Source organism: Pogoniulus pusillus, chromosome 25 (assembly GCF_015220805.1).
Source record: "Pogoniulus pusillus isolate bPogPus1 chromosome 25, bPogPus1.pri, whole genome shotgun sequence".
Taxonomy (NCBI): Eukaryota; Metazoa; Chordata; class Aves; order Piciformes; family Lybiidae; genus Pogoniulus; species Pogoniulus pusillus.
In genome coordinates this window covers 11,058,170-11,079,928 of record NC_087288.1, presented here as the reverse complement: position 1 = coordinate 11,079,928, position 21,759 = coordinate 11,058,170, and the positions used below count along the sequence as shown (strand labels likewise).

The 21,759-nt window shown below is 47.3% G+C and overlaps 2 protein-coding genes across 13 annotated transcripts in view; both read right to left on the bottom strand.

The window, feature by feature from the left end:
• The window catches only part of HHAT (hedgehog acyltransferase), a 215,459-nt gene extending 214,522 nt beyond the window's left edge, over positions 1-937 (bottom strand). For all 12 annotated transcript variants that reach the window (XR_010307048.1, XM_064164441.1, XM_064164433.1 and 9 more), the window contains exon 1: positions 549-937. The gene's annotated coding sequence lies outside the window, so the exon portion shown is untranslated. The remainder of the gene's footprint in view (positions 1-548) is intronic.
• A 5,159-nt stretch (positions 938-6,096) lies between these two features.
• SERTAD4 (SERTA domain containing 4) lies at positions 6,097-12,149 on the bottom strand. The gene is made up of 4 exons (XM_064164430.1): positions 11,748-12,149; positions 11,244-11,427; positions 10,584-10,699; positions 6,097-7,672 (listed from the first exon to the last, which is right to left on the bottom strand). The coding sequence occupies exons 2-4, from the start codon at positions 11,410-11,412 to the stop codon at positions 6,923-6,925; spliced, it is 1,035 nt and encodes a 344-aa protein (XP_064020500.1). The 5' UTR covers positions 11,413-11,427; positions 11,748-12,149; the 3' UTR covers positions 6,097-6,922.
• Between the last annotated feature and the right edge of the window lie 9,610 nt (positions 12,150-21,759).

Genomic DNA, 21,759 nt, shown 5'->3' with positions numbered 1-21,759 from the left:
CCCATCTATGGCTTTTCCTTGCACTCCTCGGACTGGAAACACGGAGACTAATACAAGTTAATGTACTTTCTTACAGAATCACACAATGTTCGGCTTGGAAGGGACCTCAAAAGATCACCTGGCTCAGCCTCCCTGCCAGAGCAGAATCACCTGGAGCAGGTCACACGGGACTGTATGCAGGCAGGCTTTGAATGGCTCCAGAAAGGGAGACTGCACAGCCTCTCTGGTCAGCCTGTTCCAGTCTTCTGGCACCTTCCTTTCAGCTGTGTGTACTTTGCAGTCTGCACTATGTTGTGGGGGCAGGGAATTCATGTGGCCATGTCAGGAATATACAGAAAAATACAATTATTTAATTTCCCCGAAACCCACCCCCAGAACTATACACAGAAATTAATGCAGTTTTAATTAGCAGATTGGGTTTGAGAAGATCTTACAAGGATACCACAGATAAATTTGACTATTCTGGAAGTCAGGAGTTGAAAAAGGCCAAGCTACTAAGCATAACACTCCCCCCTATTAACCAGGCTGAGCCCCAAAAGTTTACTCACAGGTGCGTGAGGCTGGCTGAGAGAAAGGGCGCTCCAGATGCTCCTCTGCTGCTCTCTTGCAAAAGAGGTCCGGGGCTCGTTAAGGGCCATCAAGCTGCACAAAGACGGTGCCTAAGGTGGGAAGCCTCCAAAGCAGGGTGGGTCCTGTCCTTTGGAGCTCCAGGAGACTCTTTCTGCAGGAACTACCTAGGCGGGGTCCCCCGGCGGGCAGCCCCCCAGTACTTATCCCTAGACACGGAGCGGAGCTACCACTGCCGGGGTGCGAACTGCGCAGGCAGTGCCCAGCGCGAGCCCAGCGCGGGCTCTGCACGGGGCACGCCTCGTGCCGGCAGGGCCCTTTGCTCCCCCCTCACGCCTGCGGGGCAGGGGCGAAACAGGTGTCTGTGGTGACCTCTCCCATTAGAACTGCGCCTGCGGGGCAGGGGCGAAACAGGTGTCTGTGGTGACCTCTCCCATTAGAACTGCGCCTGCGGGGCAGGGGCGAAACAGGTGTCTGTGGTGACCTCTCCCATTAGAACTGCGTCTGCGGGGCAGGGGCGAAACAGGTGTCTGTGGTGACCTCTCCCATTAGAAGCGCGCCTGCGGGGCAGCGGGGACACGTGTCTGTGCTCTCCCATTCGAACCGCGCCTGCGGGGCAAGGGAACAGGTGTCTGTGCCTGACCTCTCCCATTGGAGCCACGCAGAGAGAGGGATTTTGAGGTATGCCGGTCTCCAGGACAAACTACTTCTGCAAAGCCACAGAAGTGAGACACCACATTCACTTCCCTGCTACGACTTAAAGACTAGGCAGAGCAACAACAGGCCCGCCCCAGCCCGATAGAACTGCTTTCACACCATTACCCCACTGGCGTTTAACTAAGCTTCCACACCTACCCCCAGGTCCTCTGACATGGAAAGCCACTGACCCCAAATGCTAAATCCAGTCTGGTCTTACCCCCACAGCTGCTTTGCTTCATGTTATCTGTAGAGAGCCAAGAGGAGCAAAGGCCTCATCCTAACAGGGCTCAGCCTCAGGACTGGTTTGTGCTCGGTCCCCAGTGCAGCCCTGGCTGGCCGGGTGCAGCCTCCGGGTGCAGCTGCGAAGGCGCTCGGCACCCTGCCGTGGCTCTGTTTACATCAGACAAAATGGACCTCACAGAGACAGTTTGAAAACACCACAAGACAAACTTTTGTAAACTCCCTGGTTTAGTCATCTTTCCCCATCTGTCAGAGAAGTTAAAGTGAGATTGAGAAAACACAGGAAATTACTGTGTATTCCAAGCAGTCGTGACTGAGCAGCTTGGCTGTTACATGGGATGGCTTGTGGAAGATTCACATCTCCTAACATTCCCAGCAAGACCCTGTGCAGCACTTCCCTGGCTGTGATCTTTAGCAGACTCCACACACCGTGCCAGGAAAAGCCCCTGGGGTGCTGCATGCAGCTGCAGAAAGCCTCATCCCAATACGGAGGATCCCAAAAGGCTGCCTCCAGAAAGCCAGGGCAGCCTCTTTCCTCAAGGTTGCAAAGCAAAGGACAGGCAGTTAAAAACTTGAGGTCCCTTCGGGAGGTTTCCACGTGAGACTTGTGCTGAGTGAAACACCAGCCAAAATCCTTTACCCCACAGCAGTTCCTCTGGTGTGACTGACTGTGATAAACCAAAGAAAACTTCTCTTGTCAAAATTCCTGGAATGAGGAAGCAGCTACGACTCTGTCTGTGGCCTTTATCTCAAATGGCAATGGAAGTGCACAGCGGAAGGCGGGCGAGAAATCACCTTCACAGCTCTACTTCAGCTGTAGCCCCTTAATCACCAGATCACTACTGCAGTGGCAGAACGAGCTACTGGCAGCTGCAAGGGCCATTTAGCCAGGAAGGGCTGCAATTGGCAGGGGCCTCCAGAGGGCCCACAAAGCAGCTGAGACACACCAGCCAGTAATTAATTTAAGTCCCCTTCAGACCATGCTGCACCTCTGCGCTAGCTCCCTGCTCCCCCGGCCTGAACCCAGGGTACTGCCCCAGCAGCATGTCCTGGTCTCCAGTAAAAGGATGGCTGGTACATGAGAGACACAGGAAGATGAAATGTAAAAAGAAGTCTCCTTACCACAACTTCGCTTTGGGGTGTAACACCTTCAGGACTGAGAGGAACACTCCGTATCTGTGGCACAGCCGGCATTTGTTTTCTCTGTGGAGCCAGCTGCTATGCCGGCATTGCAAACCAGCTGAGGCTGTTTGAGTGCTGCGGGTGCTCCTGTTAGGCTGTTCCAACAGATTAGCTAACCCAATAAAAAAAAGGACAATTTCACCAGAAGTATACATGAAGCACAATGGTCCTTATGCCAGGCATACCATGCTTTCAGCTCAGGTGAACTACGCATTTCCAAGGGAAATTTAGTACCTGGTAGAAAGCAATCCCGAAGATAAAAAGTCACTTCTGTTCTTAGCAACTGCAAAATAGATCTGACATCAGAAACTTATTTTTCTGTTGCTGTTTTCCATGTATCATTTTTCCAATTATTAGCCTGCCAGAAGTACAGTACTTTACAGTGTTACACTCTAGGAGCAAAGTACCTCATGATAAAGAGGAAAATAATCTCCGTAGGCAGCTCTTCTGTCCAGTTCCTCCAGGCAGGTAGACAGGTAGGCAGATTAGAATTCATTTAGCAGTTATGCATGGGACATATGATGAAAGGCATAATCTTGGAAAAGCACTACTTCTTGAGAATACTAGCAAAATGTCCTTAATACTGGAAGGTGCAATGGGGAAAAGGCCTATCAGGTTTGTACTCTTCACATGCACTAAATCAAACCAAATTTAAACCAGGAAAATCCATTCAGCCAAGCCCAAGTTGGAAATCCTATCAAGGTGTACTGCATTTCTGGCAGTTGAAGAGGGGTGTTTCCAGCTCACTTTTCTAACATGAAATACCTCTGCCTCTTCCAAAGCAAACAGGATAACTCAGTGGACTCCCGACTCAAATACATCTACTTCCAGTATTTGCTATTATTTTAGTGAAGCAGGGTCCAAAGGAAAGCATAAAAGATCACTTATCCTAAGGCCAACCTTCATTATATGACATTTCATCCCTTACAGATCCTGCTAACACTCAGTAGATTGTCAAGAGTGGCAACAGATTATTTTCTGCATGTCTCTGGAACTAAATAAGCTGTTAGAGGCCAGAGTTGACAGAGAGTTCAGCTGATCCATCACTTCAGCTGGTGCAAATGCACTTCAGAAGACTCTGCAATGGGTTATGTGTGCAGGCTGCTTCTTGCAGTCCAAGGAGCCCCTTACAGTCAAAAAACTTTCTGGCCTCCCCCAGAGTGTTTGCTGATTTGTGGTTTGGGCAGCATTTGGCCAGATGTTTTCCTTGGCCATACATGCAAGTCTGCTTCTTAGTGCACCTTCAGACTGTCCCAAAGGCTCCTGAAAACCCCAATAAGGCTGAGCTCCATCCTGGACTCAGCCTGCGGTGAACAGCCAACTGCAGTGTAACCTCTACAGCAGTGAGCAGTTTGATCACAGAATCATAGAAACAACCAGGTTGGAAGAGACCTCCAAAATCATCCAGGCCAACCTAGCACCCAGCCCTATCCAATTAACCAGACCATGGCACTAAGTGCCCCCATCCAGTCCTTTCTTGAACACCTCCAGGGACGGTGACTCCACCACCTGCCTGGGCAGCCCATTCCTGGCCTGACCAGTGCTGAGTACAGGGGAAGAATAACCTCCCTTGTCCTACTAGCCACACTGTTCCTGAGCCAGGCTAGGATGTCATTTGCTCTCCTGGGCACACTGCTGCCTCCTGTTCAGCTACTATCTGCCAGTACCTCCAGGTCCCTTTCTTCCTGGTTGCTCTCCAGCCACTCTGTCCCCAGCCTGTAGTGCTGCTTGGGGTTGTTGTGGCCAAAGTGTAGAACCCTGCACTTGGCCTTGTTCAGTCTCATCCCATTGGCCTCTGTGCACCCATCCAGCCTGTCCAGGTCCCTCTGCAGGGCTCTCCTACCCTCCAACACATCCACACCTGCAAACTTACTGATGCATTTCCTTAGGTGTGGGTGAGGAGCACTGGGGGAAAGACCCAGTAGCCATTAGAGATGTAAAATTAAAATGAATGTTGGTCATTTTAATAAATACGTATCAAGGAAATTTCACTTTACTACTACAACAACACATTAGTATACAAGCATCTAATATTTAAGCTTAAAACATCAAGTGTTTATCAAATATTGGAAAAGAGCAGACATTACTAGACTATCTGGGTATAACACAAGAAAAAGCCTTTTTTTTTGTTTTGTTTTTTTTTTAATTGGTCCTTGTGGACAAATGTCTAAATGATGATCCTACTCATACACTGTATGAATGAGATCTATATTTAATATTATTATTATTATTAATAAAAGAAGCTTCTGTCTTGGAGAAATCAGGTGGGACTTTCACTTTCTTTGTTGTTCTTCACAGTGATAACCCTTACAAACTTATGGTTCCATCTCATCTGACCACATAAAGGTTATCACTGCTTTACATCCTACTCTCTTTTTGTGGCTGGGAGAGAGGTTTTCCTTATGACCACACAGCTGAGTCACAAACCCCATCCATTCTGCAAATGTGACCATGGAGAGTGCACACACTACCCAGAATAGCTATGGCCCAGGAGGACTCAGGCTGAACCTATGAAACCCAGAGCAAGAGATCTCTGATACAGACACCTGGCTGACTTTGACACTAAACCAGAGGTAGCCCAGGGTGATGTCCCCCTAGAGACCCTCACATCCTGTGCCAAGCTGGCTGCCTCCCCAGCAGAGAAGTGAATTTCACCCTCTGGACCTGAACCAAGCAGAGAAGATGTCACTTGAGTGCGTGACACTATGGGAACGAGCAGCTATTATGAGTCAGCTGTGGCCTGCATGTGGCTATTTTGCCAAGTACATCCTGCCAGTTGTTATGGGGACTGTAGGAGCTAATTAATGTGCTGGATCTAAGATAATAGTCTCTGTCCAACCCCAGACAACATCTTCTGGGCATTTTAAACAGCACATTTCTGCCAAAGGTCGACTTAGGGTCTGCATAAATGTCATCCTTAGCTACTGAAATCTCAGCTCATTTCTCCAAAATACTCTTTTTTTAAAACTGAACCCCTTACATTCACTTAGATAAAATCATGTTTAGCAACACATTATCGATTAACATTGTGCTTCTTGTTTTCTAGTCTTTTTTAAATCAACAGCAAAAGTGATAGAAAACTCCCACATGCTTTTGCACTCTAAAAGAGAAAAATTATGCAAAACAGAATAAAGTATAAAACATGCCACTGGTTCATGAACTTCATTATACGAAGAAGGAAAAAAAAGAGCCCCAGCAACAGACAGTTGCCATAGAAACACGCAAGCATCTAATGCTTGTTTACAAGAGACATCTCTCTATTGTTTCTTAAATCCCTTCCTAAGGATGGCAAATCAAAAAGCAATTGAGCATCAAAAAGGAAGAACAGAGATGTTTGAATAGGAAGTTGAACACAGTACTTCAAAGGTTAAAGGTTTCTAATAATATTGATCCACCCTGTGGGTTGCCTTTTCTTTTTTTCTTTCTTTCTTTTTTTTTTTTTTTTGTTTTGTTCCTCTGTTTAGGTTAAATCCCTGCTTTAATCGCTGATTTATACTTAATTTTCACACTAGCAAAAATTAAGACAAAATGTAAGGCACCAAAAAACCAAACCTGCCCTGTGTTAACAACAAGCCTCATGAGTTATTACATCCGAGATGAAAACATGCGAGGACTTGAGCTGCATGTAGTGCTTCTGATTATTATCCCATAAACAGGTTACTTCCTTATGCTATGTCCTGTTTTGTCAGTTGAAAAAAGATGCCGAATCCAGGAATTCAAGAGTAGCAACACAAAATGTAAGGATGGTTTATTCCCAGTCCACGAAGACAATCCTTTGTCAGAACAAATACGGAGCTCCAAGGAGCGTATTACCAGCTTGCTGGTAGCATAAATTTGTTTACCAGGCTTCTAATTCCTTGGTAAACATAATGGAGGTTCTTCTTAATTAATGGCAGACTTCTTGGGGGTGAGAGATCTATAAACCAATGTATTTCCCCCATCTGGCTGATTGGTACTTTCAGTAAGGAAAGCTACACCATAGACGTACAGACTATTGTGCTAGGCAGTAACACAACTGTGCTCTTTCTGAAGTCTCCATATTTATAAACAGCCCGCTGATGCAGATCATGGAGACACTTTATGCAAATCTGCTCTCCAGTCACTTAAAAATACATGTGATGTTTGTGGCACCATCGTTAGAATTTGTAGAAAACTATAAAAACCCCTTGGAAATAAAAAATTGATAGACAAAACGAACATGCTGCGCATGCTTCAACAGAGCGAGAACCACCTCTCATATTTTACTTCCTTTGCTGCAGCACAGTTTATTACTCGGTAAAGATTCCTTTTTCCTTAAGGATGTTTTCCAAGATTCACTTACGTTGCTCTTGTCACTGCATCCAGTCTCAAAACAGTCATAAAATTTGCCTTTACATTCAAGAGCATGGGTGCCTTTTACAGGTTCACAGTTTAGGGCAATGCTCTCTTGCTCAGGTTCATCATCTCCTTTCTCATCATTAAATTTTGCCTTTTCCTGATTACTGTGAGACCTGGCATTATTGATGAATATTTCATTAGCAGGTATCTGGTCATCACTCCTGTAAGAAGGGCCACTGCCAACGTCATAATCCACCTGCTGGGAACAGCCTGGCAAAGAAATGGGAAGGGAGGAAGAAAAGGAGGAGGAAGAGGAGGAAGTATTTTCTGTATTAGCATTAACAGAGTAGGGTAGGTTTAAATAGTGACTGCCACACTCTTGATAGAAGCAGCATGTGTGGAGTTTCTCGGACTCCTCCTTTGCCATCCGAAGGCGTTTTCTGTATGGACAGTCCTGAGGCACAAACCACTCTTGTGGGGAGGTGCCACTGAAGGAGCAGGTGGAGAAGCACCAACTGTTCTGCATGACGATTTCTCCATGGATTCTCTTCATTAGATTGTTGATGAGTACAGACCTCCGCAAGTAGACTTCAGGATCATCGATGAATTTCAGCTTTTCCAAAGACATGTAAAGAATATGGGCCCGCTCCTCAAACACAGAGATCATCTGAAAACACAAAAGACAGAAAATGAGGAACTGAAGGCAGCTGGTTTTGTTCCAGGCAAGGAGAAAAGAGAAGGAACAAAGTATTCCCCCTGTGCTGTCACCTTTCTCATTCTCTTTCTGAGGTGCCTAAAGCTGGCTTTTAATTTTGCACGTGCATGTAGCCGGGGCCCTGATTTTTCTTGGCCACAGCATTTAACCAGGTTTGGAGGGGGAAGCAGCCAAGCACGACACCACAGAGGCAACTGCAAGGCACGAATCCAGGATGGGAGAGGGAAATCCAGATGCACACGTCTGGCTCTTTCCTTGCATTTGGGATTCGAATATAAAACTGTTGTGCAGTTTTGCTTCACTGATGGCTAGGGGCTTTTTGATGTAAGTGGACCCAATTCCATCATTCCCCGTGGGGCTTCTGCAAAGCTCTGATGCCAAGTAATTCCCTCTTGCAGCCTCAAGGTTTGCAAGACGCAGCCAGCATACGCTGCCTTATGCAGCAAGTGTTGGAGCATTTCATCCACTGCCAATGGAAGGGGCCCTCCAGCAAGGAGGTCTCCATTTGCCAAACTCCCTTATACTGCTCTTGTGCACGAGGAAGAAACCAATCTCAGAGCACCATGGCATCTGGAGAGCAGCTGTTGGCCTGTGTACTACAGCCTACACCATACAGGGCCACTAGGAATGCACACAGACATGGACAAGGTCAGGAAACGAAGAGAGGATAGGGATTTGCAGAAATCTTGGCTTCGTGCCCACAGATTTGTTCTCCCTTCTATGGTCCTTCTAGGACTCCCTTTCTCAGCACTGACAGCCTGAACAGGTTACTATCCCCAGGAGGTCATTGATTCTGGGCCGTAATTGCTACCCTGGGAATTAAAATAAGAGAGGGGGCAACACATGCTACTGTAAGCACTATTAACTCATTCTCATTTTTAGTAAGAATTGGTTTGTGTAGGAGGAGAGCAGCACAGCACAAAGAGAGACTGCTCTAAATCCCCCCCATCTGTGGCTTGATCATTCTTCCCTTTTCCACATGGTTACAGCATTTTTGCAGAGTGGAAGTTGTAGCTACGAGGACTGAAAGAGCTTAAAGCACAGCTGCTTTTTACATTCATTCAGCTCTCCTCAGCCCTCTAGCTCTTTCCACAGCCTGGTCCTGTCTGCAGGGCTTAGAAGCAGCACAGTGCCTTGTAAAAAACAAAAAACTGGCCGTGTTCTTATGCAAGTTCACAGCTGAAGCTCTTCTTTGTCAGAGAGAGTAATTTTCTACAATAAATGACTCATTATGAATCATATTAAGCCTATGGGTTAATTTGCATTTCTTATACCTGCTGCAGCAATGGCCTGTGAAGCTATACAAGTCTGAAGCAAACAAGCCTTGAACTGCAATCCTCCTGAGATACCTCCTGGAGGCTCACCAGTAGGAACAAGTTGTCCCAGCCTTTCTACTAAAAATGTTTCCCAAAAGCCCTCTGGAGAGAGGCTCTGGACCCTACCATCATACCCTCTCCATGGGGCAAGGAATCTTAGACCAAAACTCTTTCTTTACTGGGCAGCAGAGGTATAAAAATGTGTGAGAAACCTGGTGGGCATCCTCCCTTCCTCAAAGTTCAGTGTTGAACCAGCGGTGACCCAGGCTGTCCTCCCTGGAGCCATTGCTCCTCTCTCTGAGGAAAATCATGCAACAATCTAGCCAAGAGAAAACAATGGCTGAAATCAGTGAGTGATGCAGGAGTGATGCATGCTCACTAACCAGAGCACTTTTTCAGCACCCCCAGTGCTATTTATTCACTGCTTTGGCAACAGACCAGGAGCATTCTGGAATTAATGGCAGGGCTGTTTCTCACCTTCCTGGTCAGGTACTTATTTCCAGACAATACTATTGGTGGCTAAAAATTCCTTTGGCTACTCTCAAGTCCTTGAGAAGCGAGCTTGGCATTACTGCTCACTTCTCTCCAGAAAAATAAGAACCTAATGGGTAGACCTCTCCAGCCAGTGCCCACAGTAGGCACTCAGTTCTGACATCTCAGAAGGCTGCCCCTGTGGAGCAGGAAAAGGCAATGTATAAACTCACTCCACATCTTGATCTGGTTTAGCTTTCAGTCTCTGGAGCTTTTGTGGTACTATTGTCTCCCATAAGCCATGCTCAGATTATCCAGTGTCCTCTCAATTGCCAATAGAAGTACATGGGCAGCACTGGGCTGCCATGGGTCAGCAACAATCCAGCAAGGTAAGGAATGTGTCTGAAAGCCCTTAATGAATGGGAACATAAAATCTCTCATTTAAAAAAAAGTTAAGATTTCAAGCTAAGTATCTGCTGGCATGGGAAGTGTTTCCACTAATCCCTCCCTTGACAGCTTTTGCTAAAATAAATAAATAAATAACGATTCTTCCATTCACTAATCTGTTCTCTTGGAGTTAGAAGCTTTTTAATAAACAGAATTAAATGCTGGAGGACCTTTTACTTGCTTTCCAAGTCATTCTGGCTTTGTAGAAGATCTGTAACTCATCCAAGGTACATGGAACCTATTACTATTTTCTCTCCTAGAGAAAAAAAAAAAAAGTTTTGAATGACTGGGGAACTGTGAGCCCTTTTTATTTATGTCCTTCCTTTCTGCTCTTCAAATGCCATTACAGAGCTGTTTCTGCAAGCATGCTATAAACTAGATAAGAACAAAATAATCTGAAAAATAAAAGTTCTCAGCATTTCCATTTGCTGTAAATGAAGAAATGCCTTTGCTTCCCAAGCAATTCGATGACAATAAAATAATAAATGTGAACAAGTGACAGCTATTTGTTTCTGAGCAAACAGCTGTATCCTTCTCCTAATTTTAGTGGAGTACTTCAGCATTCTGGAAATGGGGCTACTAAGCATCTGAAACTCAAGAGTAGAAATAATGACTATTAGAAAACATACTTTATGTGTACAGCTGCTGAGTGGTGGATGAAAATCCTCTTCTTCCACATATTTCCTTTTAAAGTATGTGATCTTGGATGTTGTTGCAGGATTTGAAACTCCCCTGTAAGGCGATCCTGTAGGTAATAAATCAGATATGACAAATGACATGCGGTTTGCCGGAGGTTCTTCAAACAAAATACTTTTCATTGCCCTCCGCACCGCAGGAGAACTCCGCCGCATATTTTCACGTGTACCTGCAGCGATGGGAACGGAGCCCTCACCTGAGCGACACCGCGCCCGCCGGACGCGCAGGCCCCGGCAGCCGAGGGCCGCTTTAGGAGGCAGCAGCAGTCCGAGGAGCCACTACCGTCGCCGGCACGCTCGCCTCCGGGAAAACTTTCCCTGCCTGCCGCCGGCGGCCAGGCGGCCAGACGGCAGCTGCCGGCGCATCCATCGCTCCGGAGCAGCGGTGCGGCGGCGCCCGCGGAACCCCGCGCACCTGCGGCCCCGTGGGCGAGCCCCCGCCTCCAGCCCGCGCCGCCGCCGCCCCAGGTCGGGTTCGGCGAGGCCGCTGCGCCTCTCCCTTCGCGGACAAACCTCCGTTCCCCCAACGCACAGCCGCCGCGGGGCCAGGTGGCCGCCCGGGCGCTTCCCGCGGCGGATCGGCACGGTGCCTACCTGCGGGGGGGGAGCTGGCGGCGGCCGGCGGGGCAGGGGGCGGCGGGGCGGCGGGGCCGGGACGACCACAGCAGGGCGGCTCCCAGAGGGCGCGGTAGGCGGCGAGGTCAGCAGCTCCGTCGTCGGCGATGGGGCGGCCCAGCCGCTGCATGGGCAGCACCAGGGTCATCGCGGGCGCCGGCACCTGGAAGTAAAGCAGGGCGGTGAGTGCCCGGCGGCAGCCCCTTCACCTGATTCCCCCCCCCCGGCCGCCGCGGCCCGCCCCCTGCCAGTCATACCCCTGTACACACGGATACAAAACACACGCACATATCGCCTGCGTAGGCACACACGGAGTCTTTTTTTTCTCCTTAGGGCAGGAGAAAGACCGCAGCTCTCTGCCACAAAGGGCGCGGGTCCCCGGCACCGGGAGTTTGTACGCGCTCCCCCAACGCCGCCCCCTGGCCCTGGCCCTGGCCCTGCTCCCGCCGCCGCCGCCCTGGCCCCGGCCCCAGCGCTGCTCACACACTAGCACGGATCCGCTCACACGCTTCCCATTCTCTCGTGGTGGCGATGGCACGGCGCGCCCGGCACCGACGGGTCTGGCGTGTGCCTGCTGCGGTGCGTGTGTGTGTGTGTGCAGTGGGGTGTGCGGGGGTGTGTATGTGTGTGCGAGGGAGCGCGCCCAGCAGTCAGCAATCGCGTTTCTTTCTTCTTCCCTCCCGAAGGAAGCAGACAGCAGAGACTTGGGTAGTTGTTTCCACTAGCCCCGATCGGACTGAACTGGATCTGCCTCCAGTCAAAACACTGCGAGACTAAGACAGAAAATTGGCTCCGGTTTCAAGCCGTGAGTTGCAGTCCCACCGGAGCCAAGCACAACATCGGCGGAGCAGGCGGAATATTAAGCAGGAGAGGGGACTCCAGAGCCAGCGCCAGGCTGCGGGCTGCCTCCTGCCGCGACAGCAGGCGGGAAGGGAGGAAGCAAACTTTCTGCGAGGGGCAAGGGATGAGTTCATAGTCACCCACTTCTTGGCAGAGGAGCGTGGAACAATGCGCCCAGACACGGCCCGGCCCCTCCCTCGCCTTCCTCCTCCTCCTCTCTCTAAGAAAGCGGGATGTAGGTCCCCCTCACTGCAGCCCTCCCGGAGGAAGAAGAGGGCCCGGGCAAGCAGCAAGAGGAAGGGACCGCAGGTGGAATTTCAGCAGTTGTTTGTGTTAGCAGCTGAACTCTCTCTAACAAGAGGAAAAAATAAACCGCAGTAGAAGAGGGAGGAAAAACAAATCACTCACATCTGCCAGTCGTTTAGTTGTTTTCTTAAGTCCTGGAAGAATGCACACGGCTAATACTTTGTAAAGAAACGAGCTTTCAGTGTGCACTAACTTTCTGTTTCTTAGATTACTTTCTTCCTCACTGGGGGAAGAAAGAGGGAGGTGAAGTCGGGAGAAATCCCCAAGCAGTTTGCCTGATGGGCAGTTTGCCCACCAGACCTCGCTGAAGTCATCCTCAAGGGTGCCTAACCCACTTCCTCAGAATGAATTTACTGGTTGCAGACTGCACATGGCAGTCAGTCGTTTTCCTGCAGTAGCCTATTAATGCCATCTTGCTTTTCCTGGGCAAAGAAACAAACGCACAGGGAATGGCAAGCCACGAGGCTGGTCCATTAGAAGTTATCTCTGAGACAGATAATGATGTATTATTTATTCCCCACACCTTTTTCTTTCCTTTCTGCTCCTCCCCTTCCCCCCCACCCCCGCAGAACACTGACACTTAGAAGGGCTGGTCAAAACAACACATGGGTCAGGCTGCTGACTTAAGAGCAAGGCCAAAAAAGAGGCCAAAGAACCAGCTAAAAAGTCATGGATTTCGTAGCTGAAAAGATTACACCAACGTTAGGAAGTACCCGTGGATTCTTCACAGTAATCTGCACTGAGGAATCACTCACAGGGAAACATCACTCTCCTCAAGTTGGCATGATGTCAACACCCAGTATTTGTCCTTCGAGAATAAGGGTTGGAAGAAACTCACTGCTGCTTTGGGAAAGTCAGGATTTCTGTGCTCATAATGATTTCAACATCTCTTTGTGGAATTTCTTTTATGAGAATTGGAGATTTTGACCATGCAATTAAGGGAAAAAAAGTTAACTGTATTTCGTTGCTGCCTATGCTTAAACAGAAGAAGGAAGGAAGGAAAGAAAAGTTAAGGGAAGTAGAAGAAAGGAAGCATTCAGACACCTTCTGCACAGTGCTGCTGGTTTATCTGGAAAAACTGAATTCTCTGGACAGCCAGTAAAGTAAATTCACTGCTCCTTGCTGTTTACAACATGCAAAATTAATAGAGGCAGGCCAGTTAACTCCTATAAATAGGCCCGTGCACATTCTCCACGTTTCCAAACTGTACAATAACAGGGCATAAAGAACAGAGCTTCCCTAGGAAATGAAAACACAAATCAACCAGAAAACCAAAGCTCCAAAACAAGCTTGAAGGTCTCAGCATGTGTTACAAGGCTGTATAGGTGGCACTCAGCTATGAAAGGAGCCTCATTTTGTAAGCAAGGAATTGCTTCAGCACACAGAAGCTGAGAACCAGGCTTTTAAAAGGGCTTATGACTCTAGGCTTGCCATTTGTTCCCCTTTGATTTTCAGAAGCACTAATTTCCAGCTGCTGCAAATGAGTGGGAAGGGAGCTGCAAGTACTCAACACATGGGAAAAGCCAGCCTTCTGTAAGGTAAAGTTGGACATGGCAAGGCTGAAAGCAGTACAAGGTGGTATTTGCTGAAGAAGTGCTACCAGACACAGCTCCATAAGGAAGACCTCTGGCACTACATCCAAGGAGCCAACATACTGTTTTTCCCCGTTAAGAGTGGCAAAATCCACTCCAAGTATCTTGCCAGAAGTCATGCAGCAAATCATTGTCAGAGCCAGAAATAGAACCAGATCTCATCATCCTCCAGCCAGAAGCCAAACCCATTTATATTACATTATCTTATGCAGTGGAGGGATTTCATCCAAAATACTGCTTGTTTTCCATGAGGCTTTGCAGAACAGCACACACATCCTTACATTCCCATTAACACCACTGGAAAGTAGGGATGAAAGATCTACATTTGAGCATAAAATGTATTTACTATACAAAATTATAGCAAAAGGTTGACACTTAGGGCTGGATCCAATTTTGAATAGCTCCATTTGGGAGCCTTGTGTGGGCTTCAGTGGCATGGAAGCCAGGCGTAGTTCTTTATTGAACCCAGCCTTCCATCCTTAGGCTACCTCAATTTTTCCATGTTGTCAGCCAAATGCATGCAGTGTGAGGACACCCCGAGGCATCTGCAGCAGCCTGAAGGTTAAAATGTCAAACTTTCCATAGGCAGTTTTGCACAGTAAGGCTACTGTACATTGCTGCTACTCCATTTGCTGAGGTTTTCACTCGCTATTCCTCTAAAGCCATTATGATGTTAATGAGACAACTGTAATGATGCCATTCACATTATAACAAGCCTGATGCTATGTCAGTGAAAAGGGCTCTTTATACAGTTCCAGAATACCTCTAAAAACCCAAACTTAAATATAAAATGTCTGTGACAGTAATGCTGCAGGTCTCACCAAGATCAATGAAGACAAGTAAATAGACTTAAGATGGCTATTCCTTTCTTAACTCACGGATTTGTACCCAAATACTGCATCAGTTTTGGTCTTTATTGCATGTACTGAAGCATTTCCATTGCATAACAAGACTTGAGGAAAGAAGAGCATTTCTTAACTGTAGGATACCATCATTAACATCTGGATTGCAGCGATAGAAAGCAGAATTGCCATCATTTCGGTACCTGTTCCCTCTCTGGCATTACAGAACATTTACACTGCGGATGCAATCAGAAATCATGGAATCATAGAATCACAGAATGTCAGGGGCTGGAAGGGACCTCCAAAGCTCATCCAGTCCAACCCCCCTGCCGGAGCAGGATCACCTAGAGCAGATCACACAGGAATGCATCCAGGAAGGTTTTGAGTATCTCCAGAGAGGGAGACTCCACAACCCCCTCAGGCAGCCTGTTCCAGAGTTTGGTCACCCTCACAGTGAAAAAATTCCTACTCATGTTTAAATGAAACTTCCTCTGCCTCAGCTTCCACCCGTTGCCCCTTGTCCTGTCATTGGGCATCACCCAGCAGAGCCTGGCTCCAGCCTCTTGGCACTCACATACTCATAACCATTGATGAGGTCACCTCTCAGTCTCCTCCAAGCAGCACAGCCCCAGCTTCCTCAGTCTCTCCTTGTCAGAGAGATGTTCCATTCCCTTCATCATCTTTGTGACTCTGTGTAAGCACACATACCACTGTATGAGCACTGTTTGTAGGCTGTGCAGACCTGCAGTCTAAGACAGCAAGTGACAACTGCAAAGGCACAATCACATACCCAGACTGGTGAGCATACATTAATAATGACAAATGCCAGCTATATCACATGTACACAATTCTAGGCTAACCCCATTCTAAGCTAACTACTTTCTGCAGTTGCTGCAACCAAGTTTGGCATCGTCAGCTAGCTGAAGGTGGCAGGGCATCCTGTAGGCAACGGTGTCATGGAAGAGGGCAGAAAGGCTCCCCTGGGAGCAGCAGATAACTGACAAGGGCACCAGCACCACCGGCAAAAGCAGAAGAGACATACAGTAGAGACAACAGTGCAGTGATGGCAGCTGAGGGGGAGCTGTGACAACCTAGCACGTGAAAATAAAAGACTAGATGCAGGCACATAAGGAGTAGAGGCAGGAAGTGGATTGGCTTTTGACCACAGCAGTGAAAAGAGGATGTTTGGAGCTTCTGTTTAAATAGATCAAACTGGCTGATATGCCACGAGTTCATGGAGGAGGAAGTTACAGAGATGGGAGATTAAAAAGGGTCTTGATTAAAATGTTTATTGACTGGGTAGATATGCACTGAGTTGTAGTAATGTTGTGAATGAAGCAGCCTAAACACTGGGGACCCTGAATTGGAGCACACTGGGGCAGCCCAATCACAGTAAATGAAAGCAGAGTCACATAATCCCTGCACTCAGGCCCGCGGAGCCAAGGGGAGCAACAAGGCTGCAAGAAATGGGAAAATAGCTAGAATTTGCCATGTGGGATTTAAGATGAAAATTTGACTTCCAAGAGACAAGACATGGGTTGGGAGCAGACAGAGACATCTCCCCCTTCTGTTGCTGCTATAAAATACCTAAGAACTGCAGTATTGCATCATGACAGTGCCGATTGGTATCTGGTCTGTGGCAAGGGAGATGCTGAACCACAAGCTGGAGACTGCTGGGAGGAGGCAGAGGGAAGAGGGGAATGAGGACAGCTGGCAATGAGACAGTGCAGGCTCTGAGCAATGATGATTCTCTATTCCTTCATCAGCACTTCATATCAAAACCACATGTGACATCATTTAGCATATGCAGGATACAAGGGCAAAATGAAAGGGTTAAGGCTGCCTGAAATAACTAGACTGGTAGAACAACAGCTCTGCATGCCAGCAGGGTCAGTCCAACTCTTCATCCTTCAGAGGTCCAGATAAACCATAGACCAGCCAAGTCTAGTGTTTTTCCCTGTAATTCTTGGCCCTTGCTTCAGGGAATTTCAAGGAATCCACTGCTTGCTCGCTTTCTTTCTTTCTTTCTTTCTTTCTTTCTTTCTTTCTTTCTTTCTTTCTTTCTTTCTTTCTTTCTCTCTCTCTCTAGCTCTCTTTATTTCTTTTTCTTTCTCTCTCTCCTTCCTTCCTTCCTTCCCTCCTTCCTTCCTTCCTTCCTTCCTTCCTTCCTTCCTTCCTTCCTTCCTTCCTTCCTTCCTTCCTTCCTTCCTTCCTTCCTTCCTCCCTCCCTCCCTCCCTCCCTTCCTTATTTCTAGAGCTGTCTTAGTATTTGTTGGAAAAGGAATTAACTTGAAATCAGAACCTGATTTCTATGTCAGGATACAGTCCTTCCATGAATATATTTCAAAGGTATCTTCACTGATCATCTATCCTGATGTAGATTATACAACTCCAGATGCATGAGTGTCCTTTCTCAAGATAGGATCCCAAGCAAATATTTCTCTAACTTTCCTAATTCCATGCTTTTCATACTTTTCACTTGAGTTCTTACCAGGAAGGTTTTTTTGGAGTTACTTTGTTCTAGTTTGTAAAGTACACTGATTTTCTTAGCAAGTATATTTTCAAAGAAAAACAAAACAACAAACCAAAAACAACCAAACAAAAAACCAAACCAAAACATACACACATAAAAAACCCCCCCAAACAAACCACAACCCCCCCAAACTTTATTTTTTCCTTTTCTTTTTAAATTCTTAACAGTTTCTGGCTTCTGTGAACCAGAACTAAAGGAGGTTTCTATACTGACAAAAGAAGTTCTTTTGTTCATAGCTATATGTCACCTATTAGTACTCTTGGTAGCCTATATGCAATGGACACTTAAATGGTATTCTGACTGAGTTTGCTCTGGATTTTATGCAAATATATGAAAATACAAGCAAAGTCACTTTTTTTCCCCTGTCTTTTTAATTTTTTTTTTTGCCACAGGGCTCTGGCAGATATAAGAGAAGGTGACATCAAGTTTACTGCAGCCATCTCATGAGGCTGCTTTGCCTGCCTGCTCTGGGGGAACAACAAAGCCCCGTGGAATTTATTTCAGTAAGCATTCATATTTTTCCAGTGTTAGTCAAAAATGCCTCATATGGTCTCTGCCTCAACCCCACTGTCAGCTGTGTGGCCCTGCTAGATATAGAATCATAGAATCATGGAGTTCATGGTAATGCTGAATGTGTTCTTCATAGAATCATAGAATCAGCCAGGTTGGTAGAGACCGCCAAGCTCATCCAGTCCAACCTAGCACCCAGCCCTAGCCAGTCAACTAGACCATGGCACTGAGTGCCTCAGACAGTCTTTTCTTGAAGACCTCAAGGGATGGTGACTCCACCACCTCCCTGGGCAGCCCATTCCAATGCCAATCACTCACTGGGAAGAACTTCCTCCTAACATCCAGCCTAGACCTACCCTGGCACAACTTGAGACTGTGTCCCCTTGTTCTATTGGTGGTTGCCTGGGAGAAGAGGCCAACCCCCACCTGGCTACAACGTCCCTTCAGGTAGTTGTAGACAGCAATGAGGTCACCTCTGAGCCTCCTCTTCTCCAGGCTAAACAACCCCAGCTCCCTCAGCCTCTCCTCATAGGGTTTGTGTTCCAGGCCCTTCACCAGCTTTGTTGCCCATGTAAAGCTCTGTTCAGGGTTCACTCAGCTCAAGTTGCAAAACACATCAGCATCCTCGAGGGTAAAAGCTACTCCTATTGCTACAAACCATAGCTGACAGTATTTCTGGTTAGTTAACCTGTGCAATGGGTTCTGACACTAAATAGGTGGTAGATGTTGTTAGGGGGCTAAATTCAGAGAGGAAAAAGGGGTCCCAGCAGCAGGCAGTGTTGAGAAAATGGAAAGCCCTTTTCACAGTATCACAGTATCACCAAGGTTGGAAGAGACCTTATAGATCATCAAGTCCAACCCTTTACCACAGAGCTCAAGGCTAGACCATGGCACCAAGTGCCACGTCCAATCCTGCCTTGAACAGCTCCAGGGACAGCGACTCCACCACCTCCCCGGGCAGCCCATTCCAGTGTCCAATGACTCTCTCAGTGAAGAACTTTCTCCTCACCTCCAGCCTAAATCTCCCCTGGCGCAGCCTGAGGCTGTGTCCTCTCGTTCTGGTGCTGGCCACCTGAGAGAAGAGAGCAACCTCCTCCTGGCCACAACCACCCCTCAGGTAGTTGTAGACAGCAATAAGGTCACCCCTGAGCCTCCTCTTTTCTAGGCTAAACAATCCCAGCTCCCTCAGCCTCTCCTCGTAGGGCTTTTGTTACATAAGGAGACGTCCCAAAGCACAAGGCAGGTCTCGACACTTGCTCTTTAAAAGAGGTACCATTTAAAACTGTTTCCCCACTTAACTTTCACTCTGGTGCCGCAGTGCATGCATGTCATGAGCACGGTAAATGAAATGGTTTCTGGGTTAATTATGTTGCCTTCTTCACTTTTCGTCTCCTGAAGAAAGTAAACAAAACAAACAAAAAAGTGTTTTGGAACAAAGAGTGAGCTGTCTCCTGCTTTTCTGTGTGCTACTTTCCCCGGAGAATGGCAGCTATTATTATTCTTTTACTAGCTTCCTTCTAAGGGAAGTAAACACCAAAGGTAGGATTCCGAGGAAATGACTCACAAATATTGGCAACAGGCTCTGAAAATTGGATCCAGTCTTTGCAAAAGCTTTTAGCAGAATCCTACCCCCTCCTAGTGCAAAGTAAACTTTTCCTGGACAAGCTGCACCTCAGCTCTGTGTGCTGTGTATTTGCACATGCGTGTGCAGATGCAGAGACAGGAACAGAACCCATTTCTTCTGTCTCCCACTCTTCCCTCCAGGGCACCGCTTCTGATGCCATTTTTAGCTGAAAGCTGGAAATCTTTAATAACTGACTGAGTCATCCTCAGGAGAGGCAGGGAAAAAGATGTGCCTCACCTTGCCGAGCAGCGTGCTGCCTGCCGGCTGCCTCCACCCACAGAGACCCCCCCGGGAGAGCTGGGTCAGGCAGACAATTTACTACAAGCCAGTCTACAAGAGCAGGCAGGAACCTTTATCGAACAGCTGCAAAAATGAGGGACAGAGCAAGGAAAAGATTTTTTTTTGCATTGAATTCAGCAGGGCAAGATCAGATCAGCCTCTAATAATCTGTTTTCATCCACCGAGTTACCCTTTCAGATGTGCAGAAAGTAACTGTGCGCTGTGACTCATATTTTATTTCTTAATCAGGAGCCCCAGGAACAGGGAATGCAGACACTGAAAAATCAGACAGCTGAGCAAAATCAGCGTAGCAGGTTTACCATCTGCAAACAGAACAATCTACTTTGCATATTTATTTCTCAGCTGTTTAAATTTTCGAGTCATGAATGCATATTCTGCACACTTGTACGCACAGGTTCTGAAAAGCTCATGCTCTCTCATGTCGGCTTGGGGGGGGTGGTGGTGTTTGTTTGCTTTGTTTTTGACAATGTAAATCTGGTTAGACTAGAGTGACAAAAACTGCAAACCTTACACTGCATTCCTTTGCCACTTGGCCCTACTTAGACAAGCCTTTTGAATGAAAGAAGCTGGTTCCCTTATTAGTTTCCTTTGCAAATTCCTATTTAAGCATTCCAAACCAAGATAAAACAAATGGGTAGGCTGGTCTAGATTCAGACTTTTTTTTTTTTCCTAGAAGGTCCTTTATAGCATGCCTAAAACTGATTTTCAGCCAAGTACCTACTTAAGATGCTACAGGTTGCATTAGTGGAAGTTTTGTGTCTTATTCAAGGTCTCAGCACTGCCAGATAGTTTCTAAAGCCTGTAATTCAGTGAATGCCCAACAGACACTTCTTCCAACAGGACCTCTAAGTAGGAACAATGTTTATATAGATTGAGACATCTGAATTGTGCTGAACTCTTGCCACCATTCATAAAATCATAGAATCAACCAGGTTGGAAGAGGCCTCCAAGCTCGCCTGGTCCAACCTAGCACCCAGCCCTAGCCAATCAACTAGACTAAGTGCCCCATCCAAAACCACCTCACCCTCAACCTCTAGTGCCCTATATCTGTTGTGCAAGGGCAACTGAGGAGGTGGGGGGGCTGGAATGGTTTTCCCTTGCCCCTTCTGACAGGCACCTGTGCCCATTTCACCCTGTTTCTTGGGTCACCTCCCTCTGATAAGGGAGTCTGCAGAGCTTGGTGCCACAAATTTAACTCCCTTTCACGTTCCCTTATAGCCCTTAGTCATTCTATTTCGCCCTTCAGTTCAGCCACTAGGTTAAGCAGACCACTGATCTGCTCACACCTAACGCAGGCATTGTCTCTGCCACCCTCAGCTTTGAATGCCAGGCTCCAACACTTCTCGCAGCCAGTTGCCTGGACACCTGCATGCTTACGTGTGGGCTCTGTTTGGGTGCCCACAGTTCTACACACAGTTATAACCAGCTGTCAGAGCTGGGAAGAAAACCAGGATAAACTAGTGTGGTGTTTCCTTCTGGAATGTGCTGGGAGAGTGGCACAGCAAGCTGGGAGGCAGGAGCTCCTCAGATCTCAGCTCGCTGCTGTGCTAATGAGCAAATTTGAAGATTCATAATTGCATGGCTGGTCATTTTTGTGACACAAAGAAGGGATCAGCTGTGAGGAAGGTGAGAAGAAATTAACACCAAGCAAGCCAAGGAGGGGGAGAAACAAGGAAAGAAGGAAGAAAGGTAGCAGACTATTGTTACTCCTAAGGCTTTTCATCCTGTAATCTATGGACTTCATAAAAGAGCAGAAATGACCCATCACTGGGATAAATTCATTACACATGACAGAAAACCTACAATCAGAGATTCATAGAATCATGGAATTGAGGAGCCCAGAACTGGACACAGCACTCAAGGTGTGACCTGACCAGTGTTGAGCACAGGGGCAGAATGAACTCCCTTGTCCTACTGGCCACACTGTTCTTGATCCAGGCCAGGATGC

What these genes read in the sequence shown, in the direction of transcription:
- SERTAD4 (XM_064164430.1), bottom strand. Translation starts at nt 11,412, where the DNA reads ATGACCCTGGTGCTGCCCATGCAGCGGCTGGGCCGCCCCATCGCCGAC. An exon ending in CGCCAGCTCCCCCCCCGCAG is followed by an intron (nt 10,700 to 11,243) that starts GTAGGCACCGTG and finishes TATTACCTACAG; the next exon opens with GATCGCCTTACAGGGGAGTT. An exon ending in TCAGCAGCTGTACACATAAA is followed by an intron (nt 7,673 to 10,583) that starts GTATGTTTTCTA and finishes TTGTGTTTTCAG; the next exon opens with ATGATCTCTGTGTTTGAGGA.